The 19,220-nt window shown below is 40.9% G+C and overlaps 1 protein-coding gene across 7 annotated transcripts in view; it reads left to right on the top strand.

Annotated features, from left to right (window-relative positions):
• The window catches only part of pknox2 (pbx/knotted 1 homeobox 2), a 381,361-nt gene that overhangs the window by 335,643 nt on the left and 26,498 nt on the right, over positions 1 to 19,220 (top strand). For all 7 annotated transcript variants that reach the window (XM_052039855.1, XM_052039854.1, XM_052039850.1 and 4 more), the window contains one exon: positions 8,747 to 8,869. In XM_052039855.1, the coding sequence (XP_051895815.1) occupies positions 8,747 to 8,869 (123 nt within the window). The remainder of the gene's footprint in view (positions 1 to 8,746; positions 8,870 to 19,220) is intronic.

The raw sequence follows: 19,220 nt of genomic DNA on the forward strand, positions 1-19,220 counted from the left end.
CCAACACCTTTTTCCCAGAGTGGCGATGGCCAATACCAGAGGACATCCATTTAAGGTGAGTGGAGGAAATTTTAGGGGAGATGTCGGAGGTCAGTTTTTTACGCAGAGAGTGGTGGGTGCCTGGAACGCACTGCCAGGGGTGGTGGTAGAGGCTGACACAATAGGGACATTTAAGGACCTCCTAGATAGGCACATGGATGTAAGAACAATGGAGGGTTATGTGCTGTGTAGGAGGGAAGGGTTAGATTGATCGTGGAGTAGGTTTATATAGGTCGGCACAACATCGTGAGCTGAAGGCCTGTACTGTGCTATACTATTCTATGTTCTAACTTCTCTTTAATCTTCCACCAATTAACTTAAACCTTAGTCTTCTGGCGATCAACCACTCCACCAAGGAAATGGGGCCTTCCTTGTCATTCAACCTAGAACTATTAGTTTTGTATCTCCCCTCAGACTCCAGTCTAGCCAGTCTCTCGTTATGCCAAGACCACATCCTTGTATATCTCCTCTGCACACACTCTAATGCTGAATGCATGTGGTGATTGGCTGATAAACTCCCTACAATAATACTTTGTCAGGTGTTTCACAAGCCAGCTATGATTATTGAGCTGAGAAGGAGGCAGTAGGGACAGAGATTAGAAAGCATTTGAAGGTTAGTAATGATAAGTTCCTTCTTTTACATCAAAGAAGTCAATTTACTCTCAAATTTTCTTCTCCCAAACTAGCGATTGTACTAATCAAGTTGAAAACATTGTTGAAAGTGTGGTATCTGAGGTAGGTGACACCCACCTCAGGTACTAAACTTTTCAACAATGTTTTTTTTCCAGGAATATTCCTAAAAGTTCTCAGTGAGCTATGCTTAAGACAGTAAGCAACATTACAGAGTCCTCTGGCAGTTTTGATATGTAGCCCAGGTGTCACTGTGATGACCAGAGACAGCTGTTTGAATCGTACAGAAGCAGAAACAAACACATCCCTTGTCTAAATGATGAAAGAACCTCCATGCATACATAGACGGTGGTTGTCTTGTGCTTTAGTCTTTCTTCCAGAACTACACAATCCATCAGATTGAAATTGGGACGGAGTAAAAAAACCTGCCTCTTCTGTGTTCAGTCCTCATCCTTTGTTCTTGACTACATACAGTAGGTGAAGGCTGAATGCAGAACTGGCAGAATACTTTAACTGAGATATATGCCAATTACGTTAAATTCTCTTGAGAACCTCCACACACAAATCGTAGAATCATGTGGCAAACAAGGAGGCATCTTTACCCATTAGTCTTTTGAAAGAGTTGTCCAGTTGTTCCCATTCCCCTGTTCATTTCAATAGCTCTGGACTCTGTGTCTTCCCACGTATTTCCTTCGGTATTGAATCTGCACCCACCATGCCTTCTGGCAGCACATTCCACATCATAATAACCTGCTGCATAAAAAATATTTCACTTCATTTCCCCTCTGGTTTACTCCATTTTTATTTTTAAACCAAGATACCAATCCTTGTTTGGTGGGCAGCTCAGGCCCACCTGAAAATGAGATGCCAACCCGGTGAACCTGAATCTCAGGACATGCCAGACAGCAGAGGACGTATGAAAGAATAAAGCTAAGGTTGTTGGACCTTGCCTGCAAGTTGATTGCTGTGTTTGCCTGAAGGAAATCTTCATTGGCTATGTGGAGGGTTAGAAATTCCTGAGGAAATGAACGCCTCACATAAGTGGTTTCCAAGATTTTTCATTTCCAGACATCACTCTGAAAATTCTCAACGAGGCTGCAATCCGTGTCTCAAGGCTTTGGCACTCTTATGCCCAGCTTCAAGGAGATCCTTGATTTCCAGTTACTACTCCAAGGCAAGGGAAATGGGTGCGATTGGTTATGGAAAACTTCAGCACTGATGTCAGGAAAAATGAAGGGTGACTAACATGTGGAACAGTCTCCAAGGGAAAGTTATGAAGGCAAATATTCTGGAATCATTCACTGAAATGCAGTGTTGCATGGTAATAAGTTTTCAGTGGAACTACGAGCTACGTAAAACAAATGGCTTTCTTGACCTTTGAATCCTTGTGACGCATATTAAGTGCAGCACATCAGGTGGTACATCTACAAGAGGCCACTGGTTGAAATGATAGACTTTTGGTTTAATATGTGCTTTATTTGTTACACAATTTGTATTATTTTCACATTTGAAGATACCAAACCATTAACTTTTTTTCGATGATTTTATTTCTATGGTCCTCCCCCATTAAAGATGATTTAGCTCATTAATGCCTTTTCTTCTTAAAATTGAGGCCTGGGGCTGATTGAAGTTATTATGAAAATAAAATGAGCTCACATTTGTAACCTGAGCAGCTGCCCTGGTGTTATTTGCACCTTTCGCGTTAATTTTGCCTATCATCTAATCCTTTAATCTTTAACGTATTTGTTTCGTGTCTGTCTTTTACTCTTCATCGCTCTTGATGCTCTTTCCCTCTCATGTTTCTTAACCACGGCGGCCTCCACCACCACTGCCTCTCTCTCTGGGTGGGTGGAAGAGCAAGGTGATCTAAGAGTACAGATAAGTAGATAATAAGAGTAGCAATGCAGGTTTATAAGGCCACCAAAAGCAAACCAAACATTGGCTCATTTTAGAGGAACAAAATTGAAAAGGATTAACGCCCATTACAATGTGCATGGTTCCAGTGAAGGCAAAAGCATGAGGAAAGTGGAGGGAAAGGGCACGTAGATAGTGTTAAATGAATAATGCTGGGAGGGTGGGGGGGGGGAACAAAGACAAGTTGGGTCAAATGGCTCGTTTCTGTGCTTTGCATACTGTGTAATTAAGTGAATTATAGAATCATTATGACACAGAAGGAAGCAATTTTGCCCATTGAATTTTTGAGAAGTTTTTGTAAAGTGATCTAGTCAGTCCTATTCCTCACTGTTTCCTTGTGTTATTTTCCCTCAAGTGTCTATCCAATTTCCTTCTGAAAGCCTTAAATGAGTCTCTTCCATGAGCCTTGCAGGCAGAAAATTTCAGATGTTAGCCACTCTTGACATGATAGACTTTCTTCACATTTCACACATCCCAACACAGGTTTGTTTTTCTCTGTCCTTTAACTCTCTACTGGAACAGCTTCTTTCCTTATCCTATCTAAATACGTCTTTAGAACTGTGCCATTTGTATATTGTCCCCTAATTCTTTCTGCTGAAATGTATCACTTTGTAGTTCCATTTAACACATCTGCTATTTATTGTGTCAGCCTATTTGTAAACCTTTGTAGTCTGTTACCATCCTTGATGTCCACCAAGTTCTGTGTCACTTGAATATTTGGAAATGTTATCTTGTGCGTACATTTTCAAGTCATTATTTAATGGTTCCTGCACTGATGCCTGTGCAACACCACTGTCTACCTCCCTCCAGTCTGATTAACGACCATTTGTCAAGACTCTGCATTTTATCTTAAAGAAAACAGTTTTTTATCCATGCTGCCACTGTCCCTTTTATTCCATAAGCCTCCATTTGGAAACCAGCCTTTTCAGTGGAACTTGGTCAAATAGCTTCTGACATTCCACATTGACAAATCTACAGAATTCCCTTCATCAGTCTTTAATGTTATTAGAACACAAGAAAACTTGAGCAGTAATAGGTCATCTAGCTCCTCAAGCCTGTCCCACCATTAAATAAGTTCATGCTGATCTGCCCCAACCCTCAAATCCTCTTCTGTGCCAGTTCCCCATGGCCTTCAGTTCCCCGATCCTTCAAAAATGTATCTAACTTCTCTTTAAATACCTCCAGTGGTTTAGCCTCTTCAGCCCTCCAGGTTAAAGAATTTCAGGGATTCACCACTCTCTGCAAGAAGAAATTTCTATGCATCTCAATTTTAAATGTCTGTTTGCTAATCTTGAAACTATGTTCCTTGTGATAACACCCTAGGATCTTGTATGTTTCAGAAAGATCACTAACACCTTCTAAACTGCAAAGAATGCAGATCTAACTTCTGGCCATTCGTGACAAGATGACACTCTCATTCCAGGAATTAGCCTTATGAATCTCTTCTATACTGCCTTCAATGCTGCTATCTTGACTTAAGTAAGAGGACCACAACTGCATAGTTCTCCATGTGCAGCCTAGCTAACACATCATCGATATATCAATCAGGACAGTCAAACATGATCTGCCTTCAACAAGTCTTCTCTGGCTCTCCCTTTTCATTTTTCCCTGATTTACTGCGTCTAAAAGTTGCCCCATCACCAAGATTGAACCATCCAACCTGTATTTGCTGGGCATGTCCTTGGAACCCTCCCATGAGGCATATTCCAGTGCATTGGCACCTCCCCTGTATCTAGGGAGGACTGAAGATTGTGTCAAGCTCTTCTGCAACCACCAGACTACTCAGCAAGTTAGCATTTCATCTACAACAGGTGACATTACTTTAAGAATCATCAGACTTTCTAAAATCTCCACTTTATCGGTTTCCATTCATTATTTCCACATCTACTGAGGTTTTGAAGCATCCTCTTCCTTGCTGAAGACTGATACAAAGCACTCAGCCAAAATTATGAAATACAAAGTACTTCTGCCATGCCTTCTGTCTCAATATATAAATAGCCTTCTTGGTCTGAAAGCCGACACTAACTGTTCCCACACAGTAGCATGCTTGTAAAGATTTTTGGGTTCCCTTTTATGTTAACTGTTATTTTATTCTCATATTCTTTTTTGTTTGTCTTAGTTTTCTTTTCACTTCCTCCCTCAGCTCATTATATCCAGCCTCGTTCTCACTTGTATTATTCAGCGGTGGATATTTACTCTGCGTAGGTATAGTTATTAATGCTACACGACATTTTATAATAGTTCATCATTCGCCATAACATACGGATAACCAATGTATATCTGATCTGATGTTGTTCAACTGTCATCAACAAAGTGCAACAGAGAAAACAATACAGAAAGTACATATGATGTGGGCAGGCTTATATACACACAGTACTCAGTTAATTAAGTCATTTTTATTCTGAAGTGCCTAGAGTCATAGAGCACAGAACTGGCCCTTCAACCCACATGTTCATGCTGTTATCAATTATCCACTATAATAATCCCATTTACCAGCATTTCATTCACAGCTTTCTATGCCTTGGCAATTCACATGCTTGTCTGGATACTTAATAAGTGTTATGAGGGTACCTGTCTCCACCATCCAGTTCCATGTTCTTATTACAAAATCATTTAAGTGATCTTTAATGATAGATTGTATTGTATTATGTGTTTGTGTGTGTGAGCATGTGTGTGTGTGTGCATCACATCCTCTTCACAGAATTGTGCTAAAGTTGTTATTCTGATGGAACACTGGAAGAACGTGTAGGCTTACTTTCTGGAAAATGACTGTATTTGACATTTGCCCTGACATTTCTCCAGCTCTTTACCACATTGATGGAATATCCTAATAGTTTATTGCAGTCAGTGATTTGCTTGTTTAAGTGGTATGGGCTAATTAAATGAGTAACAGACTAGTTGATCTATTTTATAGGTGATGGTTAGGGGAGGAATGTTGTCCATAAAATTGGGCAAACTTTCTTCACTTTAAACGGTGTTGTAGGTTACCTTGGACCCATCTGAAACTGAAGATGGGATTTGATTTTAGGATCTCAAACAATATGTGCCCTGTCTGTAGTATTTGCACCAGTAATGTTGTAGTGACACAACTTCATAGACAGTGTGCTTCAATGAGGTTTTTAAACTGTGATTACACCTTAAAAAAACAAAGGCAAGTTGTCACTCTATTATGTTATAGCAAAAGTGATGTTACTACACATGTATTCATTAATTGGAGTAATATAGATTATGAGAGAATATGAGTTTGGTTCAAGGCGGTGATGCATTGAACAGTGGCGATCACCTGATCCACGTTAGTTCAGTTGAAAACTATGTTCTATGAAGAATGATTCATTCAAATGAGTTGCAGAGCTGCCAATGCTATTTTGATTGTATCCACATTCATTGGAAGAGTTAGCTAATCTAAACTTGGATATCCAAAGGTGGTAACAGTGATTTGTATCCCCAGGTTAATTAGCATTTTCGAAAATGGAAGGAAATACTTTGAGGAAGAGGCAAAGGAATAATGTCAGAAAAGCATGATTCTGAGGCAAGGTCCTGTCTGTGTTCCATGTGGTGGACAGCTACAATGTTACCCGCTTGCTGAACATTTGATCTTTTTTGGTCCCAAGTGAGAAAGGGCATTTGAGAAGGCACTGTTTCATAAATTGTCCTCTCCTGAAGGTGCTCATCATGCTGAGACAAGTTCAACAATCCCTCCAAGTGTGAGGTGAGATGTGTGAAGCTGAAGATGTTACACTGAACATTTACAGGAAAATTTAACCACCAACATGGGATAAAACTACTGATTTCTGATCTGTAATTACAGTCTAGCTACAACACCCACACTCCCATTAAATGGAGATGTTTGAATACCTGTTGGTGAACTACTTAGCACTTTCAAGGCCTCCATTGTCCAAGCATCTATCCCCTCCATATCCAGGGTACCTCCAATCATTGTTCCATTCCTGTCTACATATTGACAGCCAACAGCTCCTCAAACTGTCTGGTTTCTCCTGGGATGTGAATTGAAAATGGTTAAACTGGATGCCACAATTAAAAGCAGCAGAATGTCCAGTGAGCTCATTCTTCTGGGTTCTCCCATTTACGTCATCTGTCCCACCACGTTCCCTTTGTGCCTCACAGTTATTAGAGCTTGAGTCTCAGCAGGAAAAGTCACCCAGGAGTCACAGGATGAACGGAAAGGGCATTTTGCTAAATGGGTTTGTCTTTCTACTTGTTAAATTTACACTTACAGAACATATTTATTTACAAAATAAAAATGTTTTTTAAAAAAAAGGATTCTAATTTTTCCATTCATCCTGTGACTTTTGGGTGTCATTTTAATGTAATGTCAGCACTGGCTGAGAATACCACCTCAGTCAGACCAGGGATAGAACATGGACCTTCCCACTCCATGGCTCCTATTCGCAGTATTCAAGTACCTCACTCATTGAAGGAGCTGTTGTCACTATTTTTAATTAGCATAGGTGAATCTGGACTGACAATGAAGGTTTTTATTGTAAATTATTCTGACATTTGAACTGATCTTTTAAATGCAGTATTTAGCACCGCTGCAGTGTTCCTCTCCCGATTAAAATCAAATAGCTTCCCAGGAATTTTCCTCTGGCTCCAGGTGATGCAGCCACTAGGCCTGTGTTTCCTTATCCCCATGGTAACTGTCATGCCTCCGCTGCTTCCAGCAGCCTTGTTTCTTCAGGAAGTTGGAGTCCTGGTGTCTGAAAAGATTAAAATTCCCCACATGTACACGATTAGAAATGATGTTTTTAATTTTCTCTTTGTACCATCTCTGTGCGATTTAAGATTTGATCTCGTTGTAGTGAGTATGTGTGAGGTACTCTGATTTGTATAATCATGTGAAGCTGCGTTTCATAGATGCTGATATTTATTGCACACAGGTTACTGTTAGTTTATATTTTTTTATGAATTTTATGCCTACCATGCATGGAATGTTATCTGGAGGAAAATGAATCCTTTCCCATCTCCAACTCCCATTGTCACTTGCGGGTCTGGGGTAATACAGAAGACTGCAGCATAAAGTTCTCATTCTGCCTCATCATTATGCCTCAGCCATAATCTCAGAGGAACACCAGGCACTGCTCTGAGACTATCCCAGTGCATCTCACAGGAGATTTGCAGCCAAGGCTGCCAAATCTATTTGGACGTGCCCCTGCAGGTTTCAGCACTCTACCTCCTAACTCCAAGTACTGCCTCCTCACCCTTAGCCATCTGACAAATCCACCTTAGTAGTCCTTACACCAAATGGAAGTTAATCACGTAGCAAAAGCACAAGATGCTGGAAACACTCAGAGGGTCAGGCTGTATCTGTAGAAAGAGAAAGAGTTAACGTTTCAGGTCAAAGACCCTTCATCAGAACTGATTGCCCTTGAGAAGGTGATTATGAATTGTCTTCTTAAATCACTGCAGTCCTGCTGGTGAAGATATCCAGGGTTTCTGGGGAGGGGGTTGCAGCATTTAGACCCAGTGATGATGAAGGGATGGTGATACGTTCCCAGATTAAGATGGTGTGTGACTTGGAGAGAAACCTGCAGTCAATACATCTGCTACCTTTTCCTTCTTGGTATAGTTCATGGATTTGGTAGATGGTTTAGAGTAGCCCCAGGTGAGGAACAGCAATGGGATTGGAATTGGTTTATTGTTGTCACTTGTACTGAGCTACAGTGAAAAACTTGTCTTGCAAACAGTTCATACAAATCAATTCATTACACAGTGCATTGAGGTGGTACAAACAAGGTAAAACAATACGGAATGCAGAGTAAAGTGTCACAGCTGCAGAGAAAGTGCATTTTGTAGATGGGATACACTTCAGCCACTGTGTGCCAGTGGTATAGGGAATGAGTGTTTAGGCTGATGTATGGGGTATCAATTGAGCAGGTCACTTTATCAATGAGGTTGGGCTTCCTGAGAGTTGCTGGAGCTGTGCTCATCCAGGCAGTCCAGACATTATTTTACCAATGAAGCTGGTAACTTTGGGTGGAAGGGTTAAAGACTACAGCTTCAGCTCCTACCAGACCTGACCTAGCTGCTGATGCAAAATAGGAGGATCAAATGTGATGCTGGATGAGATCAAATGAGGAGGGAGTGGGAGTTGTGGAAGAAGTATTTCCTCATCAGAACCTTTGTGTTCTCCCTGTAAAACTAGGTGAACCTGGAGCTGACCTCTCTCCTACAGGATGGGGAAGACAAGAAGTCAAAGAGCAAGCGTGGAGTCCTGCCCAAACATGCCACAAACATCATGCGGTCCTGGCTCTTCCAGCATCTTGTGGTGAGTCAGCAAATTTGCTCTTGGGTGAGGACGGCCACAGTCCTGATATTATCGATGACAATGCTCAATTTTCAATGTGATTCTATTATATTTGTGACCTGTCTAATTAGAATCATAAAGTCACAGAGTCATACATCACAGAAACAGGTTTTTCAACCCACCACATCCATGCCGACCTTTTTTGCCCATTTACCCTGGTCCCATTTGCTTGCGTCAGGTCCTTCTATGCTTTGCCTATTCAAATGCCTGTCTAAATTTCTCTTAAATGTGGTGATTGTATTTGAATTCACCACCTCCTCTGGCAGCAGGTTCCTGATATCAACCACTCCCTGTGTGGGGGGGAAAAATAACTTTCCCCTCAAGTCCAATTTAAAATTCCTTGCTCTCACCTTTAACCTATGCCGCCTTGTTTTTCCTCCAAGATTCTGACTATCCTATCTATACCTCTTAATTTTATATATCTCTGTCAGGTCACCCTGCAGTCTCCTTCACGCCAGGGAAAACCAGCCCAGCCTATCCAATCTTTTCCCATTACTAAAGTCCTCCAATCCAGGCAACATTCTGGTGAATCTCCACTACGCCCTCTCCTACACCCTCGACCTGAAATGCACACAATACTCCAACTACAGTCTAACCAGTGTTTTATAAAGTTGCAACATAACGTCCCAACTTTTATATTCCATGCCCTGGAAACTTGCTTACTTTGTCAGCAATCCCATGCAATTACAATATAAACCACTTCATGCAAACATTTTTATTTTACAGTCACGACTTTCTGACCCCTGACCTTGCTTGTACTTGTTATAAGTTGCCAGGAAGTATTAGCAAACTTTTGTCCATGTCTACTTATTCTGAAAATAAATTATGATCATGATCGGAAAGTGGATTATATTAAATTTTAAACTTTATATTACCTTTATTAGAAGTCATTAATAATGAACTATTTCCTGAATAAAATGAATATTGTACTCGGGGTCAAACCTAATGTTCCAGAGTTCAACAAAATTAGTTGTTATCTGTATGGTAGTGGCAGAAATGAATAGTACAGGGATTCATGCTGTTAGATAGTAAAGGGGCTATATTATCTTCCAATTATAACTTTGCAAATGCAGAGTTCTAATAGCACTCGGCAAACTATCTGCTGGACTTTACCTACTTAACTGGCAGAGGCTGGGGACACCTGAGCACAGGTGGAACTGCAGCCTCCTCGTCAGCTGCTGTTGGACTCATCGAGTCAGATGTCTGCAGATTCCCCAACACTTGGATTGGGAAATCTGTTTGTTGAGCCAGTTCAAGTCTAGTCGGGCCTATTGCTTTCAATGAAAAGGAACTGCCACAGGGAAAACTATCAGAAGAAGTTGATTTCTTTTTCATTTAATTGAGTTGATTTAAATTATTTAATTGCTTTACCATCCTTTCTTAATAGTTAACTGTTTCAAGTGTTTTAATTTTTTCATGTTTTAGTTTTTATTATTTTCTGACATGCGCAAGCATTCAGTTTAAATTATAGCTTTGACAGTCATCATAGTCAAAGAAACTAAGGGCAGAAAATGTCAATTGTGCTGTACTGGACTTCCTGATCACCTGGGAGCCAGCTTCCCTGCAGCAGACTGGAACCCACTCCAAGAAAGCATAGGCTCCAAGGCAGATGACTACTGAGGGGTAGTTTGCAGATCAGTGTGCAAAAATTTGCCCCTCCCTTTGAATAATGCAATGAATTATTCAGGAAGTTCCATAACCCTTACAAATATACTAAACGACTGAAATTTTGCTTGCATTATTTGTAGGCAGTTTATTGCTGTGTTGGATGTGAGATCTGCTAACCTCTAAACTGAACTGGGCACCATATAATTTTAATTAATGACTTGGTATAAATACAGTGACACTTTCCTGATTCACCTCATGCTGTGAAGTTTCAACACAAAGATGTGGTAATATTGAGCATCATTGTGTGACATACTATGTGATTTTATTTGGAACTGTTAAGAGTAACAAAATGATGAGAAAAAATGTTGAAGGTAAGGTTTAAAATAAGTTTTACACAGAAGATGGTAGGAGTGTAGAATATTTTGCAGATTTACTGAGCTGATTGATAAATGGAAATATAGAGAATTACCAAGATACTGGTGGCAACCTTTGTGAGCACTGAGCGGTCCATGTGCAGAATTTTGGGCCAAGGTGGCTGTTCTCACTGTTGGAACATCCTGTTGATAGAATTGCAGAGGTTTGTAGTACTAAATGTACCTATTTGAGTCATCATATATGAACTACTTACTTACTAATGCAATTCAAAATTCTGGGTTTCAGTCTACCCAGAGACCCAAAAATCTGTAGTTTTCTTGGAGGATGTAACCATTTTGGGTTTTAATATGACTCTGAGAAACAGAGCAAACAGCTTTATGCAAAATGTTTAAAGTTTCTACTAACCTGTCACGTCACTCTCCAATAGGTCCACAATCAAAATTCCATTGATGCCTCCATCTAATGCCATGATGCACAACATGTGGCTTGCGGGCTAAGTCCAGTACATGGTGCATTTTTGTCTGGCCCACCTTGGTGAATAGCAGGCTGCCCACATTCACTGATCCCATACCCTTACTCACATGTAGCACCTTCTGGATGGGCTGCAACATGACCTACATTGGCTGGCGGTGATCTTCATGACAGGCAAAGGCCAACTGTAACCCACCAGCAGGTCTGCGAAGCCAGATTTAATCAGTGAGGTTCTGTGGAGCTTTGTTAGCTGGCTGTGGCATGCCCCAAGGCACATCTGCTCAACAACAATCTCTGAATGTCTGGGAATATTGCTGATGCTCACAAATACAGAAAAAAAAATGGAAAAACTATGCAAAAACACATTTAAAATAAAATTTAGAAGTTAAATGTTTAATAATAAACCATTAGAAAGCAACAGATTTATTTAGTTTTAACAATTCAAAAATTGTGAGTGAACTCTTTCAGAGTCCACTGAACTGAACAGACTCACTGTGTTGGGTCTGACCTTGTGCATGTTTAGCATGAAAAATATTCCCTGGGAAACTGGAAGTAGTTGCCACTCCACCACTGGAGTCTAGGAGGGATCCCACATTGGAACACAGGAAGAGTGGCAGTGGCAAAGACCTCACAGAAAATTCATGATTTCGCCATTCATGTGAGTGACTTTCAAAAGAGTTTAAGATCGTTAATCTGGCTCTGCACACACAAAAGGTTGTGCATCTCTAGTGTAATGAACATTTGGTCTCTAGTCTAATGAACATTTGATCATTGGTATCTTTTGGTTAAAGGATAGTTGGCCTTTCTGAAGCTTGCATAATCACTGTTTTGCTTCATTATATAATGTTCTCTTTTGAAGAGACAGTGTTGAACATGCATCATGACTAGCTACTTTTGTTCCCTGCTAATAAAATTTCATGTCTGGCAAGTGGATATTTCCCTGCATCATGGAGTGTGTGAGCACAAAAGTAGTACTTTTACCCCAAAATAGAGGAAGACTTAACTGCCTAGAAAATAGTAGCAACAGTGTTGTATTCTGCCTGCAGAATTCATTCCATCAGCTTCAGTGCAACTGAACTGTGGAGGCAGATTACAGCATACTGTCACTTCAATATAGTGTGTATGGTGTTTCCAACCTGGGAAACATCTGTAAATTAGCATCTATGGAAAATTGATTATCTTACAGTACAAAATTGAAAATCAGCCATTTAACTCTTTTGGACTTTTCTACCTCAAGGTTCGTCTGGGTTCTCTTCCAGGAACAGCAAAAGCCCAATCAGCCTATTGTGTCTACACAAGCTTTTCTGCACATCAGCCTTGTTGTGACTGAATGAGCCACACAGAGACCAGAGCTGCAGATATAACAGGTTTTTATTCAGCACAAGCAGAGACTCAGGGGGAGACCTGGTAGAGGACTCCCTCCTGAGAGAATCCCTCAGTGGAATCAATCTGAACTCAAAGTGTATGGAAGTTTTATAGTCTTTAAGTGCAAAGATAACACCAGTTGATTAAATACAGTTTCAGTAGTTAAAATTACATAGCTTACTTCAACATTTTGGGTGTGTACAAATGGCTCCACAGAACTAAATATTTACAATGGGAGGATCTCTCAACTGACAAGAACATGTCTGCTTATTCAGGCACTTTTGTTGGGAATCCAGACACCCAGAACAGCCTTTTACCACTGCACTGAGAAATTGCCCTCTCTGCAGACAATGGTGTGTTTTCATGCAGTTATCCTTGTCCTTGATTGACGATTGATTATTGTTTGTATTAATGGCTGCTATCCACATAACTCCTGACTAAAATTGACATTCAACCTCTAAAACAAACCCGTAGTCTGATCTTACCCTTTCTAATATTTCCTGTAATTCCTTTAATGGACAGAATCAAGCTGACTGACAGCTGGTGTTTCTATATAGGACTGCCTGCTGTTACTTGGCTCAGTTGAATTCGGACTTGCTGTTACTTTAGCAAACCAACTTGGAAATTAGGTGCCAGAGATTCTGACCTATGGCTCCATCTGTGGACTTGCCATTGAGCCCTGCTGCAGAGCAGTGACATGCTGAACAGAGTGGCTGGATACATTTTGTATCTCCACCCTCAGTTTAATGGAGTCACTGAGGTTGTTGGGAAAGGTAATTGTGGTAAGCCTTTAATCACTTTTAAATTTGTATCTCTCCAAACTGTTCTCTGATTATAAAAGATATTTAAAAACAATTCAAAAGTCTTTGGCACTTGCCTCCTGGGTGCAGAGGGGTTAGGTTGTTCAGTTCTTTGCATCCAGAATGGTCAGTGTGGGTGGGCAGGGATCAAGGGCAGCAAGTTCCTGGAAGTGGCTGCATCCAGCACTCTCTGGAGCAACAAGTGATCTGCTGGAGGATCCCAGCATCTCTCCAGCACTATCTGCCCTGTTATTTTTCCTTTTCAAATGGCAATCTGATTCCACTTTGAAGGAATTTATGACATCATTTCCAATATTCCTAAAAGACTTCACATTTTTCCTGCACCAATGTACGTTTCTTTCGTTCCTTGCTGAGGATAAAATTTAATGCAGTGTTGGCAGCTTAAGCACTGCACCCACTGATGGTATATTTCATGAGTTAATGACTGAGCAGGAAGAAGTTACAGAATTTATTTGTTCTGAATATTCCTGTTTATCATAGGCTAAAATGCATTATGTACAGATAATTCAAATAAATACAACTGTTATAAACCTGAATGGTGAACAAAGGGATATCTTAGTTGCTGATTGTAGATTAATGAGCCATTATTAAGATCACCGTCTCAGAACATGAGTGCTTCTAATTTATGTACTCTGAGAATTTTATATGTCATGTTGCAGAGTGGACGTGTAACGGGCAGACTGCAATGTAGACATCTAAGATTGGCCAAACAGCCTTTCTTATTCATATTGTCTTGTGAATTATAGAGGGATAGAGGGAATTCCCTGTTTATCATTAACTAAAGTCATCCTTGTTCACTCATGTTGATCCCTTTTCTTGTTCTTCTTTGAATTGCGAGATAGATTGAGATGTTCATGGATGCCTGACAGAGATTCATCACTGTGGTGCAACAGTCTAGCTTGAGCCTTTGTTATCATTGAGTCTGTGAAGCGCAGGGTAAATTTTTCCATAATATTGTCAATACCAGAGATATTCAGGACACTATCTGTTAAGGATGGATGGTGGAAAAGCACCTTATTACTAGATGAAATAGTCTTGGGAATTGTATACATTGAATATGGTTTGGCACTGGAATTCTTCAGTTAAGCACAATATTCAAGTTTTTTCCATTAATTCACACACTCTGATACCATGAGCTACTGTTTTAATCCACTCTGCACAGCTGCAGTAAAGACACCAGCTGGTGCACTTCCAGTGCACAAAACTGCAGCGAAGGCAAACAACAAGAGTTGTCTGCAGCAGAAGTCATTTTACTTACGAGGAACTTCATCCATGACTGTGTTTGCTGCCGGCTTCTCTTCTGGATACTTCAAGTGACATTTCTCCTTCCACACATGGGGATGCAATGTTGTTGTATTCCTTCCCGACAATGAAAAGTCCAAAACTTGGTTTGTTCAATCATGAACTGGATGCTTATCCCTCTCTTCGTGTGATTTTACCACCTAACATTCAACTTTGTATCACTCGCAGATGGTGCTACTGATTACTCTAGATGCTTGCCTCCCTTTTGCATAATTAAATTCCTGTTGGTATTTGATCCAAACTTATTCTTATTTATGACACAGATAACACAATCCTGTCTTGTTTCAACATACTTAGTTGATTTGTCTCAGCTTGTGGATCAACAGTAAAAATTTACAACTGAAGATAGTGATTATAGCATTGTCGTGATAAAATTGCATTGTATCTTGATTTTCTTATTGTGATTACATACAATATCAATGTTAAAAATGACAGTGAGAAAAGTAACCTGTGAGTAGTTTATTAAATCAGTGGTCTGGTTGAAAAAGTCACTCAAACACAGCAAATTGATTAGTTTCCCTTCCTTTTATAATCAATCTTGATAACAATTTCCTAGTGTCTCCCAATATTCATCAATCCCTTCTTGTTTTGCTGAAACATATCTCTTTGCCCTTTGAGCCTCTTTGTGCTGTCTGCATTAATGGCCTTCCTTTAAAGTTGTTCCATTCCCATTACCTACTGCATAAAATAGTTACCTGTATGATTGAATTTCCTAACAATGCCAGATTTGCTTACTTTCATCCAAATGTTTAGTCCTACACTAAATGTGCCAATTGTCTGAGCAAAAACTGCATTAATTACTAACTCTTCATCCTTCTACTTTTATTCTTTACCGAGAGCTATGTCAGCAACCTATTAACCACACTAGCTCCAGGCACTTACATTAGTTTGGTGCTGGTTCATGTCTGTGAAGTGAATTTGCTTGTTATTGTTGATTCTAGTTAACTTTGTATCTGAACCACCTAATGTAGAAGGAAGCATTATTTAGCTTCCCATATGGAGCTGAACCATTGCTGAGTTTTGAGGGACTACAAAAAAAACACTCAGAAAAGTATGTCCAACCCTTTTTAGTAGATCTTGATTCCAGTTTCCAATCATCTCCTAATAACCATGAAGTCCTTCATTCCACTGAGCGCCAGCTTGTCATGATGAATGGATATTTTGTTTAGATTTTAGCTCACTGCCCTATTTGCACCTCAACTGAAAACTGGTCAGACTAAAGATCACTTTTAATAGCTCCCCGCAAAGTGCTTTCTTGCCGGTTAAGTTTTCAAGGATAATCAAATAGCAAGATGCTGGAAATCTGAAAACTCAAGGTTTGGGGGAGTAGATTTAGGACAGAGATGAGGAGGAACTGTTTTTCCCAGAGAGTAGTGAATGTGTGGAATTCTCTGCCCAGGGAAGCAGTAGAGGCTACCTCATTAAATATACTTAAGACACAGTTAGATAGATTTTTGCATAGTAGGGGTTTTAAGGGTTATGGGGAAAAGGCAGTTAGATGGATCTGAGTCCACGGCCAGATCAACCATGATCTTATTGAATGGCGGAGCAGGCTCGACAGGCCAGATGGCCTCCTCCTGCTCCTATTTCTTATGTTCTTATGAAATTAAAAGCAAATAGTCCTGGAAGAACCCAACCTTTCCGATTAAAGGTTCTTGACCTAAAATGTTAACTCTCTGCAAATGCTTCCTGACTTGCTGAGCATTTCTATCTTTTAATATTTTTATGATTAATCACTGTTAAAATTTGTTGTTGTGGCCTATAATTTATTTTATAGTGATGTTGGTTGAGAGATCAGAGTAAAGTAGGATACTTGATGGAACTGTCTTATGTTCTTTCGACAGTACAGCAATTCCTGAGTACTGCATAAGAGTGATGCCTGTTTTTCCCTCTCTAACCCATGGAGTAGGAATTGAATTTGTAAACTTCTGAATTAAGGCTTGAGGTGACCATTGTTTTGCAGCTGAAACCCAAGGAGAAATTTATGTTTTGTTTATGATCACTGGTTGTGAATGCCTACCAAGTCTTGCAGAATGCCAGTATCTCTTGTGGTTTTCTTTTGAACATTGGAGTCTTACAGTCCTGGGAAAAATATTACAGGCCAAAGGCAACTAGGGTATCTAACCAGTCCACCACTCGAAAACTGGTGCTGTTAGGACAATCTTTTCCCCCTCAACCCACCTGCCAAGGTCAGAGCTCGCTGCTGGCTGCCACTTGTGGTCTGTTGGAGTCAAGGCAACATATAGCGGGGCTTGACCTGCTGACATTCAGGGCTGCAGATAACACAGCTCAGCTCCCACACCTGCCATTGGAAGCAGAAACACTGGAGAGAAATCTTTGAGAGTAGGGGAGAAGAAGGCGGAGAGTGGGAGGAGGGAGTGGCAGGAAAAGAGAAAAGGGGCTGAGAGAGACAGATGGAGAGAGCAAGAGAGGGAGAGAAAGGGGGAAGGGGAGAGAGAGAGGTAGTTGGAGAGAGAGGCTGCGAGAGGCAGACGAAGAGAGAGGGAGAGAGTGGGACGGAGAGATATGCAGAGAAAGCCTGACCGCTTTCAGACATGATGATTGAATGTGAACTCTTTGATTGAAAGCCATGTCTCTGTTTGATCTGCTGCCTTTGAAAGTCAATTCTCTCGCACTTCTTTCTCTACTCTCTATGCCCCCCCTCCATTCCCCCTCTCGCTGACCCCACTCCTCAAGTACATTCTTTTACCTCCATTTCTCCTTCCTCTACCCCCATAAACCGCACACACACCTCCTTCCACTTCCACCCTCTCCAATCCCCCCATTCTCTCTTTATCCTTCCAATCTCCCTTTAAACCCTTTCCCTCTGCTCCTTCTACCCTCCCCTCTCTCACTCTATGTCTCTCCTTCTATCCTTATTTTCATCTGTCCTCTTCCCTTTACCTCCCACACTCATACCCACTTTCCCTACCCTCAACCCCACTCCTACCTCAACCTCACTCCCACCCCTACTCCCATTCTTTATCTCCGTCCCTCTGCTCGCCAACACCTCTTACCAAACTGTTTGAAGTTCATTTTTTCTGCCATATTGTTAGGTTTTGAAATTTGATTTTTGTTATAAATACATTTATTAAAGATTTGAAAGTTCTTCTATACATTGGACTGAAACTGGTTGACGGGTATGAACTGATAATGTAAAGGCAATGGTTGTTATGTGGTAAGGAGCACCAGAATGGGTAGTTTTCACCAGTGTTTACGACAGTGTTGCAAATGCATGCAGACTCTGGTACTTTCTCCATTGACACACTGATAAACTTTCCTGAAACCCTCGGGTGAACTGTTCTTCAGTTACTTCACCCACGAGCCAATAACTGAATCCCTGTCTCCCTCAGACCTTGTCCAGCTTGTAAGCTAAATCTGTGTGAGCATGGTGTTGAACCTGGTTCATCCTAATCTATTAGCACAAACAATGTACTTAGAAAGAGGGATTGAATATATGGTGATACTTGTATGAAGTCTTGTGCAATCCCTATGGTCAAGGAAAACTTACGTTCACTCCCATTCTGAGATAGCTGATGGGGCCAATGTGGGATCCACAGATTACTGTAAGTGGGGCAGGAGGTGCTTGACGGGATGAGTATGTGGGTAGCGTGGGAAGTACTGTGCTCCTGCTGTTTTCCCTGGGCTTCTATGTGCTTCTGACGAAGCGACTCCAGGTTCTCAATGCCATTCCAGATGCTGCTCCTCCATTTTAATTGGTCACGGGCTAGGGATTCCCAAAGGCTGGTGAGGATGTTACATTTGTCTCATGAAAGCTTGAAGAATATCTTAGTAGTGTTTCTTCTGTCCTCCTGGTAATCTCATGCAGAGCTCAGTGTAGAGTGCCTGTTTTGGGAATGTGACGTCAGGCAAGTTCAAGTTATTGTCATAGGCTTATATACCCAGATATAAATGCCATGAAAATTAGCTGTGTGTAGCAGCAGCACAGTACATTACAAACATGACAAACATATGTTAACATCAACTTAAATTAACATAAATTATATGCAACTTGCATGACAAACATAACAACATTAGTCCAAATTGAAAGAGAAAGAAATACAGTCTGAAGTCACGTTAGGGCTTTTCAGGTCGGTTCAAGAACCTGATGGCAGTGGGGAAGAAGCTGTTGTTGAACCTTGCTGTGTGGGTCTTCAGGCTTCTGTACCTCCTGCCTGATGGCAGCATCAAGGAGAGGGCATGGCCCAGATGGTGGGAAGTCCCTGATGATGGATGTTGCCTTCCTGAGACATCGCCTCTTGTAGATGTCCCCGATGGTGGGGGAGAGCTGTACCTGTGATGGAACTGGATGAGTCACTACTCTCATACGATCAATGTGACCCAACCATGGTAGCTGGGTGAGTGTGAGA

Source organism: Pristis pectinata, chromosome 27 (assembly GCF_009764475.1).
Source record: "Pristis pectinata isolate sPriPec2 chromosome 27, sPriPec2.1.pri, whole genome shotgun sequence".
NCBI lineage: Eukaryota > Metazoa > Chordata > Chondrichthyes > Rhinopristiformes > Pristidae > Pristis > Pristis pectinata.